Raw genomic sequence first — 25974 nt, 5'->3', positions numbered from 1 at the left:
AATGTGGGTATTAATTTTTTTCCAATCTTGAGAAAACTAATACTTACCTAAGTGCCTAAGTATGTTTGAAAAATTTAAACGCAGAATCAAAGATTAGGTACCTATATCATTACCGAGTGTAAAAGTCCCTGAAAACTTCTATAATGTTTATTTTAAGAAGTTAAAGGGGTGAAAAAAAAAGAGAAAATTTAGTGTGATTTTTAATTTCAAACATCTCATTCAACGAAACTTTTTATTTATTCTAAAGGGACTTTCTACTCTCGGTAATGATGTAGGGTCAGTCAGGGTAATTGGAAACACTATTTGAAAATTTGAAATTTATTTAAAAATATACTGTTTTATATTATAATAGAATAAAAGCTTTTGGCTATTATACGATAAGTCTACAGTACAATGTCTTAAAAACTAGTAAGAAAAAGTTACCAAAAAATAAGATATTCAACGTTTTCATTTACCCCAGAAATTTGAAAAAAAAACTAAAAATGGGGTAAAAGTAAACAATAATTTCAGGCTTTTAAACACGTAACAATATAGTCTTGAATTTTGGCTAACCATGCAGTAGGCACACTAGTTCCATCTTATCAGTTGGTATGTTTCTACCCTTTATGCAGTTGTAAGCAGCAGCCTCCCTATATGTTACTTTTTTCTGTTTTAACATCTGTCACCTCATTTTTAAATTATTCAAAGAGTATTTCATTGGTTCTCTCTTCCGTATGAACTTCCTCAACATTTTAAAAATGGCAAGACCTGTAACCTTAACATGAAACATTGATTTCCATTTACCTCACATTGTTTCCGTTTACCCCTAACAGGTGTTTTCATTTACCCCATGCTCAAGATTTAAGGAGGTAATTGTGAACACTTACTGTACTGACTTCTTGTAGTAAATAACATTCAAATTAACATTGTAGGCAATATAAAATTATTCTTGTAATAGCTATAAATTATATAATCAATATACCTACTTAATACAGAGAGATAAAATTTGTAAAATATTGGCACTGTTCTAAATCGATTTATGTGTTTAAAAACAATCAAATTTAAATTGCACAGAATGGACATTCACTTAGTATGTAAACAAATGAATAACATACCACACAATAAGCAAAGATGGAATTGTAATTATGTGTATGTGATATTGTTGTTATATTTCATTTCTAGCCGTAGGGAGTACTGTTTCCTATCACCCCTGTTTCCATCACCCTGACTGACACTAATCTTTTATACTGCGCCTGCGTTTAAATTTTTCAAAAATATTTATTAGTTTTCTCAGGATTCGAAAAAAAAAATGAATACATTTAAAACACATTGAAGATTTTGACAGGCGACACTTTGCGCCTATGCCCTTAAAACAAAATAAAATAATATAAAATTTCTTTCATTTAAACACTACCCACTTACAAATAATCAAACATGTTCTACTTTTGTACGTGACGAGGTGGCCGAGTGGTTAAGGCGTTGGACTGCTAATCCAATGGGCTCTGCCCGCGTGGGTTCGAATCCCATCCTCGTCGGCTTTTTTTGTTAATTAATTCGGTTGAAATGGTTTACAAAATATAATTTTTACTATTATTATTGGGAATTTACGACAAATTCAGTATAAAACAAATTTATCTTGGCGTATCAATTTCCATTTAGGAAATCAGTATTTTGACAACGATTTCCGAAGTGGAGATCAAACTGCTTTAATATACATTTTTAAAACTCAGTATATTCCACAAGAAAATAGCTTTAGGTCAATGTTATAATTTGTAGTATTAAGATTAAAATAAACTTCAATATTTTTGTCTAAAAATTTGATCAAAATGTCATTCAAGTAGGTACTACTTAAAGTATTTCATAAAATTTTAATACTTATTGTTCAAAGATAGAAAAAAATCACGTAATTAGTTCGAGATTCTGGAATTAGAAGAATAAGGTAGAATACATACACAATACACATACATGGAATAAATGTTTATACGGTGGAAATATAAAAAGGTTGCCCCGGGTGAGGATCGAACTCACGACCTTAAGATTATGAGACTTACGCGCTGCCTACTGCGCTACCGAGGCTTGTATTTACTTGTTTTATACATAATATATACTATAAAACGCCGTGCTTTCTATGTAGGTAGGTACGTAATACTACATAATATAATATAGAATACGAGACGATAATAAAATAGACCAGGGCATCTTGCACTAAAAACACCCGGTAAATTATTCCGATTCGTTTTTTTTTTGTACAAACTTACACAAAAAGAAGTCTTATAATATACATCCATATCCATATATGGATACCGCGGTCGGAAAATTGTTTAAACAATTTTTTTAAATAAATTCAAAATATCAATTTTTTCACTTCGGACAATTTTTTTTTTAGATTTTTTGGGTCATTATGAGCAAAAAAGGTCTCTTCTAATTTTTCTCTAAAATTAATTGTTGTCGCGTTATACGCGATTCAAAATTTTTTAAAACGCGAAAATGGCCGTTTTCAAGGCTTAATAACTCGGTTAAAAATTATTATTATGAAAGTCAGAAAGTGACCAAAGCAAAGTTTAAAGTCCCTCTACGGGCCCTACAAGACCCTGAAGAAATTGTTGTCATTGTTGTATTACTAAGCTATTTTTCATTATTAACAATGAGCGCTAAGCGCGTATTAACCGGCCGTTAATGGTGAGTGCGAGTTAGATGCACCATTACACGGCTGGAAGGGTGCACTTTTTTCGCTAAACTAAGCAGCACTAAATTGATGCAAACAGATTCCTTGGAGGTTTTTGAAGTAGCTGAACACGAATAGGCCATCAGAACCTACCACCGAATCCTTGTGCTTAGTGTCACTGCTACGGCCCATCATATTATGAAGTTTCGAGAGTTCTGGGCATTAAATTGATGCAAGCAGATTTCTCGGGAAGTTTTTGGGGTTGCTGAAAAGAAATATGTCACCAGAACGACACTAGGAGCACTTGGTGTCTAGGGTCACGTCATCTTCTGAAGTTTCGAGTGATTTCAGCACTGAATTGAAGAAAACAGATTACAAGGGAGTTCTTGGGGTTGCTGAACACGAATACACCATCAGAATTTAGAACCAACTCACGGAGCACCTGGTGTCTACGAGCACTGCTAAGGCATCATGGAATTTAGAGGGTTTTCGGCACTGACTGCATGCAAATAGACTACTAGGCGGTTGTTGGGGTTGCTGAATACGAATACGCCATCAGAACTGACCCTCGGACCACCTGGTGCCCTAGGCCACTGCTAAGGCATTTTAGCTTCTGGAGTTTGGAGGGTTTTTGGGCACCAGGTGCATCGGGGGTCGGTACTAAGGGCGTAACCGTTCTTGTTCAGTAACCCTAATAAACCACGCGTAATCCGATTGCATCAATTTAGTAGCGAAAACCCTAGAAACTCCAGATGACGTTCCTTAACCTAACTTTCCCCAAAAACCCCCGAGTAACAAAATCTGGCCTTTAATATACCTATTTTGATATGTTCATGCACTCTTGAATGTATTTTATGCACTTTAAAATGCAACTATGCATTTCCACCAATTTTTCTATAGTAAACTTTATTCTTGATATCGTCCTTGAAATAATGCAAATTTCAAGTTTATATATCGTCGGTTCCCTGCGAAAAGTACTAACTGACATTTTGTGTGAAATTTAGTTAACTACATATAGTGGTCTACTGTGGGCAGTTTGTTCATCTGTAGAAGTCACTAACTGCAAAACTGAACGGAACATAGTAATTTAAAATTGGTATTAATCATTATATGACATGTAACAAAAATATAAAACTGGTAAAATTCACTAACGGAGTTAACGACTTTTTCCAATAAGATCAATGTGTTATAATATAATATATTATAGGGAATATTGTATGTTAAAATATCACTAATGGCAGTTAGTGACTTTTGCCACAATAGTGTTCTCTACAAAACGATAAAACCAAAGTCGCAGATTGACTTTGTCAAAGAACATATTAATATGTTTCCTTCAATGGAGTCGCACTACTGTAGGAAAAGTACAAAGATATACTACTTGGACTCTATCTGTTCGCAAAATGTACTCACTCTATACTACATTATGTGAAGAAAAAAATAAAGTTCCAGTGGGTCATTCAGTATAAAGAAAAGTTTTTTGTGAATCGTACAATTTGTCATTTTTTGTACCAACGAAAGACCAGTGTCCTTTGTGTAATAAAGTTTCTGAGGCAAAATTAGCAGAAGAACTAACAGAAGAGCTGGAACAGCGCTTTAATGAGCATATTCAACGAAAAGCCTTTACCTATGAGGTAAAAGCCAATGACAAAATTAGGTCACAAGAAGATGCTACATTTATGTCAGCAACATTTAATATGCAAGGTGCTCTTCAGATACCCTCAGGAAATGTATCTTTATTATATTACAGCCGTAAACGGTGTATTTACAATTTATGCAGTTATAAAGTTTAGATATGGGTACATTGGACCTTACGTCAAACTCAATGTAAGTGGAAAAGGTCGTTACCGAAATTAAGAAAGCATATCAGCACCCTATTCCGATCAGTTCATTAAAAAAAAAGGATTTGTTACAACTTTGCAAGAAAGAAGTAATACCTCAGGAACTTCATGCCTGGTATGCTTCCTTAGCAACACCGAATGTACCGGATTTAACACAAGAACCAGCCGTTGATGAAGAAGACGATGATGAAGAAGCCTTCTCAGAATAACAACTCATTTTAACTTGTTATAACTATAATAAATATAATAATAATATTGTCTTTATTTTTAATAAATCATTACTAGCATATGAGCTCTGTTTAGTATTTTGGAAAAATCACTAACTGCTTTTTTTTTGCCAAAAATCAGACGTATTACTAACGACTCTCGGATTACACATAGCACTCATTATTCACTTATTGCAGCGTCACTAGAAACAATAAATATGGAAAATATTTTGTCAACGGTTAATTTATAAATTTAAATTATTACTTCAAATTAATGTATCTCGAAAACAGTAAAATGTCAGTTAGTGACTTTTCGCAGGGAACCGACGATATAGGTGTCGTGCTTAAAAATCGATTTATTTTGTGGTAAATGCCCTGATCCTGGTCTATTAGTATCAATCAGTAAAATAAAGATTTTAGCAAGATTCTGGAACAGTTTTTTGTGTCATCTTTAACTTACGTTTTAGTAGGTATACCTACTATGTTTATATGCGATTAGCCACGATTATTGATGCAATGAAAATTACATCTTTATTAACTACTGTTTTGACGTTTTGACCTCCACTCCAGAAATCGTTATCAAAAAGAAAATGAAAATTATTCTGAAAAAAAAATTGTGGGTAGGTTTTCTGGACTATAGCAACCTGTGCTGTGGTTGAAAAAAATCTTTGAAAAGGATGTTATTGCTGTAGTATCACACAAAAACAGTCAAATTTTGACTGTTTTTGTGTGATATTTTGTTTAATTTGTTTGTGTAATCTGTAGCGTAGATGTGATGGTTAAAAAATTTATAGTTTTGTTCATAGTTGTATTGTGTGTGGCATAATATGTATTGTGTATGAGATCTTCCTTATATTATTGTTGGGTTTGGTTTAGGACATGATGGATCTCAGATTGTTGGTTGTTTTGAGCGTTGTTGTGATGTACTTTTTTCTATCTTTCTCAATTTTTCTGATAGGCCCTATACATACGGTATTGTTGTTTCCTTTGTATCCTTTCTTGTGAGTGTCTCTGGAGTGTTTGTGTCTCTTCTTCAATATTGTGGAATTCATTATTCAAAACCTTCGTTAGCAGGTTTTTTCTTCCAGGAATGCAAATGGAGACAACAAGACGGCACAACCACTCCACCAGAGCCGGATTTAAGGCAGTGGGGGCCCCTGGGCAGAATTGGTGTGGGGGCCCCTGGGCAAAATTGGTGTGGGACCCTACCACCTACCATTAAAAAATTGTTGTTATAACTATGGTATACAGCCAAGTATAGAGTTTTCCCTTTTAAAAATTAAAAAAAATATTGATCTACATTTATAAATATATTTTTAAATAATAAAAAATACAAGAGGTGAACTTGTTACCGAAAAATATTAAAAATAAACATTGTAAAATGTATGGTTAAAGTCTGGGTACTTTTTTAGATTTTTGAATTGAAAATTCCTTAATTATGTCTGACATATCTAGTTCCTTTAAGACATCGTGTTTAATGCTCATTATAGAGAGATGGAACGCCCATCATGGCCCATCATAGAACGAAGGCGATTTTTAATTAACTTTAGTTTTGAGAATGATCACTCTCCACTGCAGTTAGAGACAGCACGGCTGGACTTGCTCTCTCGAATTCATACATACACCGTTTTTTCACTCATTCATAAGATACACTTATATTTTTAATAAGAATGTTTTTTTCGATAAAATACTTACTTACTTTTAGTCATTTGCAAAAAACCGTCTAAAAACACGTGTTTTTTTTTGTTGAAAAATGAACATATTCACTCGCAACTTTACTGCAAGTAACTGAAATAATAACAGACTTCTTCAAAGAAAAGTTAAAAAAAAATGGAGATCCACTATATGATGGAATTATACTGCATCAAACGGATACCAGAGAAACAACCCTCTTCAATAGCTGAATTGCAAGAAGCAGTTACCAGAGTGAAAAACAACAAATCACCTGGATTAGACAATATTAGCGCAGAATAGTAATGTTGAAAAAGTAACTATTCGTTACAAAATACTCGTTACTTACGAATACCGAAAGTAACGGTTACTATACAGAGAGGCAAATCGTTACTTTGATTACTTTGATTACTCTGATTACTTCGTACCAATCGTATCAGAACTAGTACCTATTTGAGTATTGTATCTAAAATCGGTTGATATCGGAATCTGACCGGTACTTCACGAGTGTTCGGTATCAGTACAGTTAACTAATATTTTATCTATGAAGGGCGAAGGTTATGAAGAGTTTTACAGAATTACAGGGCTCTGAGAAGTAGCTGAAACAGAGGGAGGTAAATCATTTAACAAAGCATGCACCCAGAAACAGATGTCTATACGATAAAATACGATTTGTCGAGGTAGATAATTCACAGATGTTTGTTCCATTGAAAATAAAAATTCGACACATAAAGGCGCATTTAAATCAAAGCGAACACGAACGAACGAACGAAGGAACGAATTCGTAGGTGTTCGCTTGGTCATTCGTTCGCTACAAAGTAGGGCCATTTACATTGAAGCGAACGTTCGCATTCGTTGATGATCGGGAGTGCATATTGCCCGCAGATGTTTTTAAGATGGGCCAGTCGCCAATGCCAGTCACACATTGCGTTTAAGTTTATTTTCGTGTTTCTTGCTGGGTAAATTTTAATACAATAATAGCTTACAAAAATAGCAGGTAGCAGGTATTATACGCTGTTTGAGGGAGCTTAGAAAATAACATAATAAAGAATCAGCTTTCTTAAAATTCTTCCTCGAAAAAGTTACTTGCTCTTGATATTATGACTATATTATGTTTAAATAGTAAACTGTAAAATTGGTGTATCAAAATAAATTTGCTTTTAATTAATTTTAGCAATTAATTTGATTTGGTTACCTCATTAGTGTTTCTGGGTTGAAATTTATCCAATAAAAACATTAGGCTTTTAAAAGCAAACCACTTCGAACCCTCTTTTTGTATTTCTCGTCTAAATGATGCCAGAAGCTAATTCATTTTTTGAGTTCAGAGACATCACAACCCATTCCTATAGAAATGTTAAAAGAAGCATCAGTTTTTCTGTTTATTATTTTATATAGCTTCGATTTTGGGTTTCATAGGCATATTCCATATTGCAAAAATATGTTTTCACAACTACACAATAAACAACCCTCTCAAACTAATGTTTGTAAATAAATTAAATCAGTACTTCTAAACGAATTCCTTCGCTACCGTCTATCCACTGTCCACATTGAACAACGATTTTCTTTGATGATTCGCTCACTTACCGACATCGGTTGGAACATGTGCGAATGCGAACGAATTCATTCGGTCGTGCTCGATTCGCTGTACAAATACAATAAAGTTAACGAACGAATTCGTTCGTTCGTTCGTGTTCGCTTTGATTTAAATGCGCCTTTAGATTTTAATAATAAATACACACTATTCTTATCAAGCCTAGAAAAAAAATACCTAGCTTAGATTGACAGGAAAAAATGTAAAAATGATAATATTTTTATAATCTTAATACTTTATTTGAAATAGGATAACCTAATATAAACATGCTACAGTACATATAGTCAAAACAATACAAGTATTGATATAGTCCAAAACATAATTTAAAAAGTAAAAAACTAAAACTAATTTAAAATGTCAATACCTAAAGCCACAAACATTTGATAATTTAAAATTTAAAAAGTAAAAAACTGAAACTAATTAAAATGTCAATATCGAAAGCCACAAACATTTGAATAAAATACCAATGCGATTAATGTAAGTAAGCACAATAAGTATACATACAAGGCAACACAACTACATTCAACACATCCTATTCTCTATAATATATTTTTTTAAACTGTACTTGAATGTATTAATGTTTCTACAAGTTCTTAAATCGAGAGGTAGTTCATTATATTCTCTAAACCCTTTGCAAATTAAAGAATTCATCATAAAGCTATTTTTAAACTCAACAATATGTAGATTATTTGTACCCCTTGTATTATAATCATGTACATCTCTCTGAAAAGAAACATATTTTTGAAAGTAAGATGGAGCCAACGAGTTCAATATTTTATACACAAAAACCATGGTTAGGTAATGCAAACGTTGACGAACTGACAACCATTCAAGTGATTTTAACATAATAAATATTGGCGTTATTCTACTAGTTCTTAATATGATGCGCATCCCTCTATTTTGAAGTTTTTGTAACTGACTAATTTTATTAAGACTGAATAAATATACAATCGATGCACAGTAATCAAAGTGTGGCTGTATTATTGTATTATACAGGGTGTCCCGAAAAGATTGGTCATAAATTATACCACAGATTCTGGGGTCAAAAATAGGTTGATTAAACCTCACTTACCTATACCTCGTCCAATTTACTTACCGTTGCACGTCATCCACGCCATAGCCTGTGACACGATACCAACACGAAATATTTAGGCGGTGGGTGTGTTCTTTTTTAGAATCAAAATGATTCTAAAGGGGAACACACCTACCGCCTAGATATTTCGTATTGGTATCGTGTCACAGGCTATGGCGCGGATGACGTGCAACGGTAAGTAAATTGGACGAGGTATATATACAATAGTGCACACAAAAAAAGTTACAGCCCTTTAAAGTTACAAAATGAAAATCGATTTTTTTTAATATATCGAAAACTTCTAGAGGTTTTTTATTGAAAATGGACATGAGGAATCTTTATGGTAGCAGCATCTTAAAAAAAAATTATAGTGAAATTTGTGTACCCCATAAAAATTTTATGGGGGTTTTGTTCCCTTAAATCCCCCCAAACTTTTATGTACGTTCCATTTAAATTATTATTGTGGCACCATTAGTTAAACACAATATTTTTAAAACTTTTTTGCCTCTTAGTACTTTTTTCATAAGGCAGTGTTTATCGAGATATTTTGAATATTTGTCGAATCCACCACCTATTTGTATATGGTTAAGTATGATTATAGACACCTGTTAATAATCTGAAAATTTATTTATAACTTAAATTTGTTGGTATATTTTGAAAAAGAAGCCACATCTCGATAAAAGTTGACTTATCAAAAAAAGACTAAGAGACAAAAAAGTTTTAAAAACACTGTGTTTAACTAATGGTACCACAATAATAGTTTAATTGGAACGTACACAAACATTTGGGGGGTTTAAAGGAACAAAACCCCCATAAATTTTTTATGTAAATATAGTAAAAAAGTAGCCGCATCTCGATAAAAACTGGCTTATCGAAAAAATACTAAGAGGCAAAAAAGTTTTAAAAACGTTGTGTTCAACTAATGGTACCACAATAATGAATTAATTGGAACGTACACAAAAGTTTGGGGGGGTTCAAAGGAACAAAATCCCCATAAATTTTTTATGGGGTGGAAAAATTTCACTATAATTTGGTTTTAAGGTGGGCCTGTCATAAGAATGATACATGCCCGTTTTCAATAAAAAATCTTTGAGAGTTTTCGACATATTGAAAAAAATCGATTTTCATTTTGTAACTTCAAAGGGCTGTAACTTTTTTTATGAGCACATTTGTACTAAGGTAAGTTAAGTTCAACCGAACTATTTTTGACCCCAGAATGTGTGGTATAATTTATGACCATTCTTTTCGGGACACCCTGTATACAGTTACTTTAGTCTCAGTCGACAGATTTTGAGCTATTCTGGTGAAAAAGTACAATTTTTTTGAAATTTTTTTACTTATATACTCAAAATGTCCATCAAATGACAGCACGTTATCAAGCTGAAAACCTAAATATTTTGCCGTTTTTACAATTTTGATCTCTTCATTGTTAATGTGTAAATTAATCAGATTTAAATTTATTAAACTATACTTATATTTAGTAGTAAAAATAACAGCTTTGGTTTTATCAATATTTAGTTTTAATTTATTCATGTTGAGGTATTTATTAACTCGATCAAGTGTTCTGTTCATCTTCTCTACAGCATTCTCTAACTTACATCACTACATGCTATCAAAGTATCATCAGCAAAAAGATTGATAAATTCACAATCCAAAAACAAATCTATATCATTTATATACAGTATGAAGAGGAGTGGTCCAAGGACACTACCTTGAGTTACCCATACCAAAATGTCTTTCTCAGTCGATACTGTATTATTAAAACATACTTTTTGCCTGCGATTGCTTAGATAATCTTCAAACCAACTTAAAACCTTACCGGAAACTCCATATTGTTCAATTTTAGCTAATAAAATGTTTCTATCAATGGTTTCAAAAGCTCTTTTCAGATCAAAAAAAAACTCCAATAGTATATTTACCATCTTTTATATCATTCTTTAGCTTGCAGATTGTTAGTTGTAATGCAGTTTCACAAGAATGGTTCTTGAATTCTCAGTTCTCAGAATTCCTTTTTACATGTTGCATTAATTTCTCATAAACAACTAGCTCCAGGAGTTTCTCAATTATCGGTAATATATTAATAGGTCTAAATTCCTCAGCCTTATTTGTATTACTGATCTTTTGGATAGGAATAATTGTACTTTTAAGCTGATTTGGCACCTTACCAGCATCCAGTGACGTATTAATTAAGTTTAGTATGATGTGACCAATTGTCTCATAAATTTCCTTTAACGTTCTACCATTTAAAATTTCATAGTTAGAATATTTATTATCCAACACATTCATAAATGAACCTAACTCTTTTAAAGTTAATTGTACAAAATTGTCAAATGGCAAATAAAGATTACAATTTACATTTATCCAACCATTAAAAAAATCTGCATGACTTACAATACTAGAAATACTCTCAACAAAATATTCATTAAAACCCATAGATATGTCCATACTGTCTCTATAATTTGATCTATAATTATCTATTTGATTATAATAGTATGCAGATTTTTTGGACTTTAAAGTACTAACTACATCATTTCTATGTTTTTTGAAATTATTCCACATAACTTGTTTTTGTGTTTCATGACCACATGATTTGAAATTCTTATATGCATCATCACGAATTTTAATTTTTTTATAAACCTCATTATCAAACCATGGTAATTTAGGATTATGTTTACAAGTCTGAATAGGTGCATTATTATCAATTTCAATTTTACAATTTTCATGTATTTGTTGGTAGATAACATCCACATCAGTAGAATCCAAATTCCAGTTATATGAAATTAAGTTAGTTTTTATTTTCAAATAATTTTTTTCATTTAAATTTCTATATTGTTTAATAATCATATTAGATGTGGATTTCGTATTATTAAGATTTACTGATATTACTGAGTGATCACTAATTTTAGGAGCATCATGAACGTTGGATGTGATTTGATCCTCATTTGTAAGTACATAATCAACTAACGTTTTATCTAACAATAAAACACTGAAAACGTTTGTTTTCTATACTTCCACAAAATTTATTATATCTAAGTGACTACAGCTGTTTCGGCGGAGTGCCTTTCTCAAGTAATATAGTTTACAATGTGTTTGCCTTTTTAATCTTCAACTGAAGAGGTTGAGGAGTGGGGAGCTATTTGTCTCGAGTTGGTCATTCAGAATTATATCTGTATTTTTCAGTTTATTAATTTCCATAGATTCTAAAAAAGATAGCTTAAGGCCTTTATTTTGAATATGTAGAATTTGAAACTCTTCATTGAAAGAATGATTATGATCTAGAAGGTGAAGTGCGTATGTAGAAGTGTCTGTTTTTCTATTGTTGAATGCCCTTTTGTGTTCTGCTATCCGTTTGTCAAAAGTTCTGCCAGTTTGACCGATGTACGTTTTCGGACAGTCACCACAAGTTAGTTTGTACACACCACTCTGTAGTTGCTTTCTCTTTCGGCTTTTATTGTTCTTAATATATTTGCTTAAGTTGTTGTTAGTTCTGAAAGCTGGTGTTATTCCTTTCTTTTTTATGTATCTGGCTATTGTTGTTGTTATCTTGCCAGTATATGTGAGAGAGCAGAAGGTACTGGGTTCTTTCTGTGGTGGTGGATACACTAATTTCAGGGCTTTCTTATGGAGTTTTTGGTTTAAAATTTTGTTAACTGTTTGTTCGTTATAGCCGTTGTTTACTGCTATTTGTTTAATGATGTTTAGTTCTATTTCGAAGTTATTTTTTGTCATGGGAATTTCTGTCAGTCTATGTATCATGCTATGGTAGGCTGCTAATTTGTGTTGTGTAGGATGGGATGATGAATTGTGTATAGTTGTGTCAGTATGGGTAGGTTTATGATATACGGAGAACTCATGTTTGTTGTGTAGTCTGGAAATCGTTACATCTAGAAAGTTTATAGAATTATTCTGTTCTGTTCTGAATTTCCAGACTACACAACAAACATGAGTTCTCCGTATATCATAAACCTACCCATACTGACACAACTATACACAATTCATCATCCCATCCTACACAACACAAATTAGCAGCCTACCATAGCATGATACATAGACTGACAGAAATTCCCATGACAAAAAATAACTTCGAAATAGAACTAAACATCATTAAACAAATAGCAGTAAACAACGGCTATAACGAACAAACAGTTAACAAAATTTTAAACCAAAAACTCCATAAGAAAGCCCTGAAATTAGTGTATCCACCACCACAGAAAGAACCCAGTACCTTCTGCTCTCTCACATATACTGGCAAGATAACAACAACAATAGCCAGATACATAAAAAAGAAAGGAATAACACCAGCTTTCAGAACTAACAACAACTTAAGCAAATATATTAAGAACAATAAAAGCCGAAAGAGAAAGCAACTACAGAGTGGTGTGTACAAACTAACTTGTGGTGACTGTCCGAAAACGTACATCGGTCAAACTGGCAGAACTTTTGACAAACGGATAGCAGAACACAAAAGGGCATTCAACAATAGAAAAACAGACACTTCTACATACGCACTTCACCTTCTAGATCATAATCATTCTTTCAATGAAGAGTTTCAAATTCTACATATTCAAAATAAAGGCCTTAAGCTATCTTTTTTAGAATCTATGGAAATTAATAAACTGAAAAATACAGATATAATTCTGAATGACCAACTCGAGACAAATAGCTCCCCACTCCTCAACCTCTTCAGTTGAAGATTAAAAAGGCAAACACATTGTAAACTATATTACTTGAGAAAGGCACTCCGCCGAAACAGCTGTAGTCACTTAGATATAATAAATTTTGTGGAAGTATAGAAAACAAACGTTTTCAGTGTTTTATTGTTAGATAAAATGAACTTCCATCAAGTAACGGTCGAATCCATCAATTAACTAACGTTTTACTTGTATTTGTTATGCGTGTTGGTTTGTCTATTACCTGTCTTATACCATAGTTTGATAATAGGTTTTTAACCTTCCTAACATAAAAAGTATCAGCAAAAAAATTCAAATTAAAGTCACTGATTAATACAAAATTGTAATTCCTAGCAACAATACAATCACACATATTTTCAAAATCATCCAAGAACTTAGCATCAGAACTTGAAGGCGAATGATAGAGACAACCCACCAACCAAATAGATGATAAAAAGTTAATTTTAACAACTTTGCACCAATAATTTTTGTTCAGAACAAAAGTTTTCACAACAGAATACTCATAACTACTTTGAATATATATTAAGACTCCGCCAGTATGGCGACTAGTTGAATCACATCGAATGCATTTGTATTTTTCAATGTAAATTTCATTCTCTTCAACATCAGAAGTTGTTCTAGTTTCGCTAAGTAGCAACACTTTAGGATTATAGCAAAGTAAACTTTGACATATTTGATCATAATTACCAATTATACTTTGAGCATTTACATATATAATATCCGTATTAACAGGTTTACGGTACTGGAAGTTGTTAGTTTTTTGCTGCCATTATTTTGGGTACCCCCTTAATAATATACCTAATGGTTAAGTTAGTCTCACCATTCGCAACCCTACTAGTTAACTCAGTTCTTACTTTCAAAAGATAATCACGTTGAAGTTTAGTTAAGTCAGATTTTATCTGTAAATTACCTAACACAGTCTTATTAACTTTATTTTTATTTTTCAAAATATTAAGCACTTCTGTTTCAGAGTTTAATACTACTTTGATTAACCTAGGCTTAGCATTGACTACATTAGTTTTTTTGCCAAGACGAAAAACATGTTTTAAATTCACACTACTGCAAATGGTAGTTAGAGCAGCTACAACTCTGCTATGATCATCAGCTTCTTTCTCATGGACTGTAGGCTTGGTAGATTCATCCAAATTGTAAATAATCAGATTACTTGATTTCTTTTTTCTTTCTTCCAATTCTTCCAGAAATGCATCAACGTTACTTTCCAATGGGCAGATGGAGTTATTAGCATCTATTTTGACATTCTTGACTGTTAGAACTCATGATCGAAGACTCATTTGCGGCAGTAGTTAAATTATTAATTGTATCCTCAATTCTTATGATACGTTGTTCAATAGAAATGAATTTTCCCTGAGTGTTGGAGTTATGATCTTGAACAGCCTCTTCTAATACATTGATACGTTTTATAAGATCTGGAATCCCAATTACATTTTCTCGACATGGGGGGCAATAAAAAGGCATAACTCTAGATACCATCACTATAACACGAATTTCAGAAGAGGAGAGGTTGGAACACTTCTTGCAATAAATTCTTTTACATAGGTCACAAGGAAAACCAAACAATTCCGTTTTGCTTTCTTTAAACACACAATCATAATTACATTTAGCACATTTTCCTGTTGATCCCATGGTACTGGATTATTTAATAAAATTATTTAATAAAATTTATTCAAGTTCAAAATTGATACGCCACTGCCTTTTGAGTTCAGATCTCATTAACATAAACAAAACGAGTCAGAAATGACCTGGTTCACGCCATAAAAATGAAATTAGTTTTTATATTGGTAAAAAGAATTACGTTACTACCAGTTTAATGCAATGTAGACCATTAAAATAAAACTGTTTTACGAAGTTTTTCTGATCAGATGAAAGGTTATCATTTGTACTTTACTTTGATACCAAACTTAACTTTGATTATTAAGTATTTCCACACAAAAACTTGAATTTAGAGGAGCACAAAAATACACGTACTGTTTTGGTGGATCATTTCTAGACTGTGCTGTGATCATCAACTTTAATTTTACTAGGTGTGGCATTGTTTTTATTAGACCAGGGCATTTAACACTAAAAACACAGGAATAAATCTATTTTTAAATATAGTAGGTACCTAGAGACTCTCAAGTTTTTGCATTGTATTTAGGATTAGGATGACGTCTGGAAAAAAATCTACAATAGAAAAATGGGTGGAAATGCATTATTACATTTTAATTTTAAAGTGTATAAAACGCATCGAAAAATACATAAACATGTTAAAATCAGTATATTAAGGGCCAGATTTTCTTATTTAGGAGTATTTGGGGTCACTTAACAAGAATATGCAATCAGAACCGACTTCCGAAGCACCTGGGTGCCCAGGGTTACTGCTAAGGTACGTCATCTAGAGTTTTGAGGGTTTGTTTTTGGCACTTAATTGATGCAAACAGATTACTCGAGATTACCGATATTGCGGAGCAGCAATGACAGAACAATTAACAACATTAATTAACAAAATCATAAAACACAATAAAATACCGGAAGAATGGAGAACGAGCGAACTAATTCTACTATTCAAAAAACGGAGATAAAAAGCAGTCAGAAAACTACAGAGGTATCAACTTGTTAAATACTACCCTAAAACTTACAACTAAATTTTTACAAGACCGAATGAATCAGGGGCTAGATTCCGTGCACTGTAGATATTATCTACACGTCGCTTTCTATCGATGTCAATTGTCGTGAAAATATTTGAATTTTTAGCTTTAATTGAATTATTTTCTAGTTTTGCTAGGTAATACTTTAATTGATGCTGAAGTGACACAGTAAAACAAAAAAATATTTGAATTAAAACTAAAAATTCAAATATATTGACATTGATAGAAAGCGATCGGCGTTAGCTATTGTACACATAATCCCACTCCTGAGGATAAGTTTAGCAGATGAACAACAGGGTATTCGTACTGGAAGATCGTGTAACGATGCAATATTCGCCATAAAGCAAATTACTTAGAAATCACTAGAGTATAATAGACCAGCATTTCTATGTCTGATTGACTTGAAGAAAGCGTTTGACAGAGTAGAGTTAAGACTCACAGATGTAATCCATCTTCTGTATAATCGAGAATTTCCCTTAGATATCATAAAAACTATTGAAAAAATCTACCATAACAACAAAATGGAAGTCAGAATAGATGGACAACTTACAGGATCTATAGATATAGGCAGTGGAATAAGACAGGGAGACTCATTGAGTCCTATGCTCTTCAATTTAGTCATGGATGATTGTTTATGTACTTTTGTATGCATTTTATACTGCAATTATGCATTCACACCCATTTTTCTATTGAAAGCTTTTTCCTGTTTCACTATTTCCCTAAAAATCATTAATTTTTCCTAAATGCCTTGGTCTATGTGTATTTTATTGTTCTATTATCCAAAAATCTCAAATAATATCTGCCCGGGACAAAAAATTAGTAGAATTTATAAATAAAATTCATTTTTAATTATTAATTAGTCTGGACAAAATTATGTCAGATACCCCTTGTTTTTAAAAAATAATGTGTGTGTACTTTGTACGCACGTAAGAAGTTATACTTCTATTATATAATTTCAAAGAAATAAATATACTTAACAGGTTATTTGCATTTTATTTAAATATTAAACTAACTTTCTTACCTACCACTTTAAAAAAAGAAGAATATGAATCGTCCGGGATTTGAACCCGGGACCTCTCGATCTCCGGTCACACGCTCGACCACTGAGCTAATTCCCTTTGCTTTGACAGGTTACAAGATTTCTCATACATACTGACAAATTTAATAGACCAAAAGTGAAGTATACAAAAATACTTTAAATATACTTACTATTATTATAAAATATCTTATTCCCGAGGAAGACAAATCCAAAGGCCCAAAAATTATAATAAATAATACATTTACTAAAAACACTAATATATCCTTTTAATGACTTATTTGCGCTGACAGCGCTGATACATACATATCTTGAAAGATTAGCAACGAACTACATACTGTCTGTGTGCGCATGCTCCCGGCATTATAAAATTTCACTCTCGATCGTAAAGAAGTATAACTTCAATAATTTTTAACATAATAGATTACATATCATTTAATTTCTACCCATTAACTAGATCGGTGAAGGTCGTTGTTATATCGGATCTTATACGAAATAGTGAGAAATGCGATTCTCGATATGATTACCGGTACTCAAAAACAAAAGTAACAAAAGTAATCAAAGTAACGAATACTGTAAATGATTACTTTATACAAAAGTAAAGATTTGTAACGATTACTCGAAAGTAACTATAATCAACATCACTAGCGCAGAATTAATAAAAGAAGACGGATACTCCCTATTGAAAGGGATACACAAACTAACAGTGAACATATGGAATAATAAATCGCTGACACAAGACTGGAATACCGGAGTAATTATTCCACTACATAAAAAGGGAAATCAGCTTCAATGTAAAAATTACCGGGCAATAACGCTACTGATTGTCGCAATAATATTAACAATAAAAATCCTGTCAAATATTGTGTATGAGAGATTGACACCGTATGTGGAACAAATAGTTGGGGGATATCAATGTGGTTTCTGCAGGCAGAAGTAAATAATAGATCAGATCTTCGTCTTGAGCCTTGAGGCAAATCTTGGAAAAGGACAGTGAATTTAATATAGACACACATCTCTTCATTGATTTTGAGAGTGCCTATGATAGCATCTATTCAGAATTTCTAATCCACGCCCTGAAAGAGTTTAATCTTGCAATTCAACTCATTGATATAGTAAAAAAAAACACTTAAAGTACAAATCCAAATTCGAATTCAAAACACACTAACAGATACAATCCATGTTAGAACGAGCCTACGATAGGCCCTATCCTGTATTCTATTCAACATCACATTAGAAAAATAATTAGAGAGTTAAAAGTTAACACCAGAGGAACAATAGTAACAAAAAGTGTACAAATATTGGCATTTGCAAATGATGCTGATACCACAGCTAGAAGCGAAAGAGGGATGATAGAAGCATTTAATGCGATAGACATAGCGGCAGAAAACAGTGGCCCAAACATTAATGAAATAAAAACCAAATACATAAAGGCCAGCAAATCGACAAGCCAAAGAAACCTACCGAATCTGAAAATAGGAGACAATAATATTGAAAGCGTTAAAAATTTTACATATCTAGGTTCGCTAGTTACCGCAAATAACAATGTCAGTGAAGAAGTTAAGAGAAGAATACATATTGCTAATAAAACATATAATGGACTAATTAAACATCTAAGGTCTAACAATATCACAAGAAAAACCAAATGCAAAATATACAAAACCCTGATAAAACCGGTCCTTATATTATATGGATCAGAGACATGGACATTGTCGAAAAGCGATGAGAACCTATTAGGTACGTTTGAACGAAAAATCCTTAGACTCATAATATATAAGGGGGTGAAAGAAAATGACGAATGGCGCAGAAGATCTAATTTTGAACTATACGCAGCATACAACGAACCCGACGTCATAACATCCATAAAGATCAGACGTCTGCACTGGATGGGCCATGTTGAACGGATGTTGAAGACTGAAACACCAAAACATATAATGAAACAGACACCAGTAGGGAGAAGGTCAAAGGGAAGACGGGAAGACCCAAACTTATATAGTTTACATAGATACATAGATACATGGAATAAGATCTGAAAACACTTAAGATTATTTACCAACTGGAAAAACAAAGCAAAGAACAAAACAGAATGGCGGAAAATCCTAGAACAAGCCAGGACTGAAAATGATTGTCGAGCTACTGATGATGATGAATAACTAAAATATTAACACTACATAAGTATTAACTCAGTGAAAAAATGCTATAAAACAAAAGTTGCTTAGAATTCGTCAGTTTATCCATTTCCGGACTTATTTTGAACTTATATTTTTTCACACCCGAGAAGGGGCGAACCTCACCTCCAGGGCAAAAGCACAAATCGGCAAAATTCACTTTTCTTCTTTAACATGTTATTATTTATGTGTATGCCAAATTTCATGTCAATTCAAGCGGTTCTTTAAAATTTTCAGAAAAAACCTTGAGTCAATGGACTATTATAGGTACCAGTAACAATGAGAGCACACAGCACAATTTTATTTAATACGCACCTTTTGAATTATTTTAGAAATTAGCATTTAAACTTGTATCCCAATTATTTAACAGTTAAAAATCCAATGTACAACTTAAATATTTTCCGGCCTGGCCTGACCATGTTTGTATAAGTAGCATGACTTTATTTAAATTTTTATATTTTAAAAGTCCCCAACCCTCCAAATACTAGACAGGAAACTTCTAGGCTATCACAAAAATAAAGTAAAAACTTACCTTTTTCAACAGGGGTAACAGTACGAAATAATACAAACAGGTGAGTAATATTACTGTTTTACTAGATTATCGTAAATTGTATTGCACTATTACAGCTGACAATTATTATTCTTTCTGAAAGTAGCAACAAAGTCACAAGTCACAAAACAAATGAGTGGTTTAGTGCCAGATTTTCAGATTTGCTTATGCCACAATTTTTGTCAACGGGATAATTTAAGGCAGAGGCGGCTCTAGCCCATGTAGCGCCCGTGTGCAGTCGTTGCCCTGGCGCCCTTTGGTAGACGCGCAGTCAAAATGGAATAGTCGAATAGGTACATCCCTATTCCTAGTACTAGTACATAGGGTATTAGAGGGTGTTAGGTACACTTATATTGTTAACAAAAATCCGGATGTAAATAGTCCAATATTAAATGATGTCGGGAGCCAATAGGTATTCACGGCGTCAGAACAACCTACCTAAAAAGCCCCTGCAGACTTTTGATCGGCAGATAGTTTGCTTTCAAACTAATTTGTCGGCCAAATATCGGCCGACAGTTTAATCAGTGTGAGCTAACTAGAACTTGCGCACACACGACAATTGTTTATCGGTCGATAGTTCAATTCTCTCCTAGTTTTGGTATCCAATACTTGTGCAGTGCGAATATTTTTTGAATATTTTGCGAAAAAATGGCATCGTCTAATTCACAATCGTTAATTGTAGAAACCTGCATGGCCCAATTAGCATGACCAGTTCATTGAAGGCGACTAAGATCATCCGATAAAAGGCGAAAAACTTTTTTGGGTAATCAAGTAATTTAGATTACATTGTGTTGAATTTGCCACTAAATAATCTATCACTGATAATTCATCATCAGCATCATCAACAGCTATTCCATCCATCGCCAGAAGGAAGCTTTCTTTAGGTGTATCCATTCATTTTAGTTTGTTTTTTGCATCCATTCGTGACCAGCCATTCACTTGATGTCATCAGTCCATCTTGTTTGGGTTCTGCCTCTACTTATTTTGCTAGTCCTTGGTCGCCATTTAAGAATTTGCTTCGTCCAACGGTTGTTTTCCATTCTTATTATGTGTCCTGCCCAGCTCCATTTTAACATGACAATCTTCTGGATCACGCCTGTTACTTTTAAAACCGTCACGTCGTCTTATTTCTTTCACTGTAAATTATGATGCACTCAATACTCTCGGAATCTCTTCTTGGATTTCCTCCTCCGTTATATGAGAGCGATAATAACATGTCTGGATAATTTTTTCATTGTGTGACTACTAACTTCAACAGTCAAATAAGAACTTTAGTACTAAATCGTTCGAGAATAGTCGGTCGGCTGTTGATAGTGTGCGCCTTCTTCACCAACCCGACTGTTTAGTTGGCTCAGTATGCGCACTAACAGCCCATCCCGACTAAACTATCTGCCGATAAAAAGTCTGCAGTATGCGGGGCTCCGCTTACTTCAGTGTTTATCCTTCCAGTGTTTTAATTTTTGAAGGAACGAAAAAGTGTCATTATTTTGCTTTAAAAGTTTGAAGCGTTCGTCAAATTTAGAAATTGCGGTATCTAATAGGTAATAGTAAAAGTTTACTTTAAAATGTATTTTCGCGTCAGTTACTGATTCATCTTCCGCCTCCTATTTAAAAATTTTTCATATTTTATGTTGAAACAAAGTAAAGGACCCGCTCTTTGGTGCTCGGCGCCCCTAACATCCCAGCGCCCGTGTGCACCGCACACCCTGCACAATAGGTAAAGCCGCCCCTGATTTAAGGTCAAACTCGTAACCAAATTATGACTCAACAAAAAAGACTGAATTCCACTTGATTATGTTCTGAGTATTTTGCAATCCATGCAAAAAGGTATTTAAAAAATATATATCATGTAGAATATGATTGAGAAGACAAATAAATCATTGTAGGCGTAGGAGGCAAGTTTAGCTCAAATTTAAGTTCAAACTTTGTAAATGTGGAGTAAGCAATGTTTTGATCAAATGTTATTATACTCAGTGGCGTAGTGCCAAGTCAAGATAACGATAAATAAGAAATTATTTTTGATATACATAATTAAGTTTGCATAAAGCAAAAATTATTTTATGTGAATAATGTGCTGACTTTTTTATGTTTGGGATTTTGTGGGGGCCCCCGGAATGTGGTGGCCCCGGGCAGCTGCCCAGCCTGCCCTCCCTTAAATCCGGCCCTGCACTCCACAGACACTTACAAGAAGCGATTCAAAGGTGATAAAAATACCACATTATGTAAAGGGTTTATCAGAAAAATTGAGATGGATAGGAAACAAGTCCTACATCCTATTCACTATGCTTTTTAGCCAAAAAGTTTTTCACACGTTCATGTTTTTTAGGAAAAATTTTGTCGCACGGCCTAAAGAAGGACGGAATGTTAGCATATGAAAAAGAATTAGATGGTAGCGAAGATGATCCCCTAGAAAGTTACTTGAAAGATGCTAGTATGTATTCCAGAGGTATGACGTCTAAAAACTAATATTTTTTGCCGATTCTGTTAGTGTTTTCTCATTCATATACGATGTCTATGATTAATAAAAATCTAAGTCTAAAATTGCATCTATCTCTCACCATCACTCGATAACTTTTATTATTTCTTTCTGTATTCTATTTTCACCATCATCATCATCATAATCATTGGACTGTACGGCAAACTCTTCTTTTGATTGTATTTTCTGCATCATGGTTCATTTCGTGACCCGTCAAAATAGCGCGGTCAAAACAGCCCCGTCAAAAAAGCCTCGACAAAATAGCCCGCAAACAAAATAGCCCCGACAAAATAGATCACACACAAAATAGCCCCGGTCAAAACAGCCCCGGCTAAAATAGCCCCGGCTAAAACAGCCTCTTATAAACAATTACATAATTATTTATACAAGGTGTCCAAAAACTTTTTTTTTATTTAAATTATTTGACAAAATGGAAGAATGTATTTAATTTATTTAATTTAAAATGCATTTTACTGTTGCCCGAAAACAGAAAAAAATGTTTATATCATAAATAAACATTGATTTTCGCTTAACTTAAATGTTCAAACTTCCAAGAGGCAGGGAAGACAGGACTCGAGTTCTCTGAAAAGACTATTTTTATTTAATGTGGTTAAGATAAACATCTAAATAGAGGATAATTACCATTTCCGAAAAAATGTATTTTTAAGGAATTATTTCATGATGAATTCTGAAGGGAGCTTTTTTGTCGGGGCTATTTTGTCGGGGCTATTTTGTCGGCGGGCTATTATTCCGCGGCTATTTTGTCTGAAGGCTATTTTGTCGGAGCTATTTTGTGTGCGGGATATTATGACGGGGCTATTTTGTCGGACCCATGTCGGACCTTTTTTGACGGGGCTATTTTGACGGGGTACCGGTTCATTTACATTACCGTTTTAATCTCTGGTATATTGAGGTTCTAGATGTAACATATTTTATTATTAGGTACTAGATAGATTCATAAGAAGCAGACTGGAAAGGCACTTAAACGAGTAGGTTGGTGAGTATCAGGGAGGATTCAAAAAGGACAGAACTATCATAAATCAATCATATTGGCGTTGAAAATGATTCAGAGCAATACGCACGAGCAACAGTTAAAGTTAAACAAACTTTTTGAACTAAAACAAGCAAAGTTCCAAAGAAGGTTATACGACTCCGTGATAAGAAGGCGTCCGTACCCGGCCCTAACAGTACTGAGAATTCTGGAAAAGAGAGAGTGGTCAGGCCCGGTCCTAGGGATTTTGTCGCCCTGGGCAAGATCGGCGACCTCTGCCCCTCCCCCTTGGTATACCCAAAAACTCAAAAATTTCACCATGGCTCTTAATTTGCTAAAATCTATCACTTAATGCATTAACGGTTGTGTCTATAATTTTTAAATAGAAGTCAACTTTATATCGTGTCTCTGGATCTAGGTCCATACTTTCATCTTCAGTCTCCTTTTCGGATTCTCAATTTCAAATTTTGATGAGCCCATTTGCGTCTGTCAAACAGCCCTGGAATTTTAAATCACTTCCGAGAGACTTGGATTTCAGATTTTTCTAATAAACTGATAATAAGCTTGATACGCTCCCATATCAATACTCTGCATATGCGACTACGTTGATGTGAAGTAAAATGTCATGCCGTATTACCACAGAGCAAAGAAAAGTAAAATCACAGATTTGATTTGCCAAACAGCTTGCCTCATGAGCAACCATTTTATTGTTGTTTTTATTCACAGTGATTTCTACAAGAGCATCGTAAATTTCTTCAATTTGGTCTCTAATGGGAGTAATGCATCAATTATTCTACTTTTCCATATAGTTTCGGACAAAGGTTTCAATGTTAGGCTAGAAATATGATTTTTCAGCATAGTCCAACGATGAATAGATGCTGAGAAAAAGTTGTAGATTTTGTCACTAAGGAAAAGAAAGAAACTTCAAACTGTGAGGCTTTAGCAGCATCGTTCAAGATTAAGTTAAGTGAATGGCTAGAACATGGGACAAAAAATGGTCTAGGATTCATTTTAAAAATTCTGTTTTGAACTCCCAAGTTCTTTTCTTCCATGCTTGCCCCATTATTATACCCTTGTCCTCTCATATCTTCCAAAGGTATTCCCAGTTCATTATGGGACTCTGTAACTCCCAAGCCAGTGGTTTCCACTATAGGCACAAATCCCAGAAAATGTTCTTCAATTTTAACACTTTGTGAACAAGAACCTAAATCGACAAAATGTACAACAATAGTCATCTGTTCCACCCCAGAAATATCAGATATACAATCTAAAATTATGCTATAATACTTTGCTGATTTCAAAAAGTTTAAAATTTTATTTTTGATTTGGTCATGGAGGAACTGAATAATTTCGATTTGAATACGTTTTCCCAAGTAGTGATGCTGCTTGTTACTCCCATTAGTTATTCTCCTAATGTGCTATTGTAACACAGAATCAAAATTTTTAAAGCTAAAAAAGCTTAAAAACATTACCATTGTTTGAAGAAAATGTTTATCACAATCGCTCCTCATTGGATGACACTGATGTGCTAAGAACTGTATTATTGGTATAATTCGTTGTATTACATTTTTCCAATGACCAGTTTCTGAATTTAGAACTTTTTGTGTTTCTTCATCTATGATTTTGCCCGATTCTAGTCTAATTGCTAGTTCTACCCACTGTCGCTGCGACTGTAGATGAGCTGAAGACTTAGCGTGGCTGGACAAAGCTTCAGCCATATGTTTCTAATTATTATATCAATTTTCAGTAAAGTTAATTTTAATTTAATTTCAGTGAATTTAGTCCAGTTCTGATCCTACTATTATTATTCGATTAAGAAGGCGGTGCTGTCGATTTTTCGTCGAATTGCAATTCCGAACCTTGCAATTGTTATTGTTTCACTTACTTAATTCTCGTTTTTACAGTTGCATTTTTGCCGCTCTTGTTCATAATATTGATTTTTTATAATATTAAAAACATAAGTTATTATTTCTTCAATTTGAAATTGGCTGTCCTCTAAAATTTGCCGCCCCTGAATTTGCCGCCCTGGGCAGCCGCCCAGTTCGCCCACCCCTAGGGCCGTGCCTGAGTGTAGTGGTGATGGCAAAAACTGAAACGGAACTGCTGAGGATTTTTAAACTCTTTGAATCGAAAGTTAAGCAGTATGGACTGATTATTAATGAGCAAAAAACGAAGTACATATATGGAAACGGTGCAGATCACATATGAAGACACACAAATGAAGACCACCACAAATAACAGGAGTAAAGAGTATTACTAGACCAGGGCATTTAGCACTGAAAACACCCGAATAAATAAATTTTTAAATACAGCACCTAGAGACTTGCAGTTTTTTGCATTATATTCAGGATGTCGTCAGGAAAAAAGTCTACTATTCAAAAATGGGTGGAAATGC

At 33.5% G+C, this 25974-nt stretch overlaps 1 protein-coding gene and 2 non-coding genes across 3 annotated transcripts in view; 2 read left to right on the top strand and 1 right to left on the bottom strand.

Moving 5' to 3' along the window:
- LOC126890086 (atrial natriuretic peptide receptor 1) overlaps nucleotides 1-25974 on the top strand; it is a 263191-nt gene that overhangs the window by 64937 nt on the left and 172280 nt on the right. Inside the window, exon 4 of the mRNA XM_050658933.1 lies at nucleotides 22439-22558. Coding sequence (XP_050514890.1) covers nucleotides 22439-22558 — 120 coding nt within the window. The remainder of the gene's footprint in view (nucleotides 1-22438; nucleotides 22559-25974) is intronic.
- Nucleotides 1433-1514, top strand: Trnas-gcu (transfer RNA serine (anticodon GCU)). The gene has a single exon. It is a non-coding gene; the product is annotated as a tRNA-Ser (tRNA).
- Nucleotides 1983-2055, bottom strand: Trnam-cau (transfer RNA methionine (anticodon CAU)). The gene has a single exon. It is a non-coding gene; the product is annotated as a tRNA-Met (tRNA).

Source organism: Diabrotica virgifera, chromosome 8 (assembly GCF_917563875.1).
Source record: "Diabrotica virgifera virgifera chromosome 8, PGI_DIABVI_V3a".
Lineage (NCBI taxonomy): Eukaryota > Metazoa > Arthropoda > Insecta > Coleoptera > Chrysomelidae > Diabrotica > Diabrotica virgifera.
This window is presented reverse-complemented; position numbering and strand designations above follow the sequence as displayed.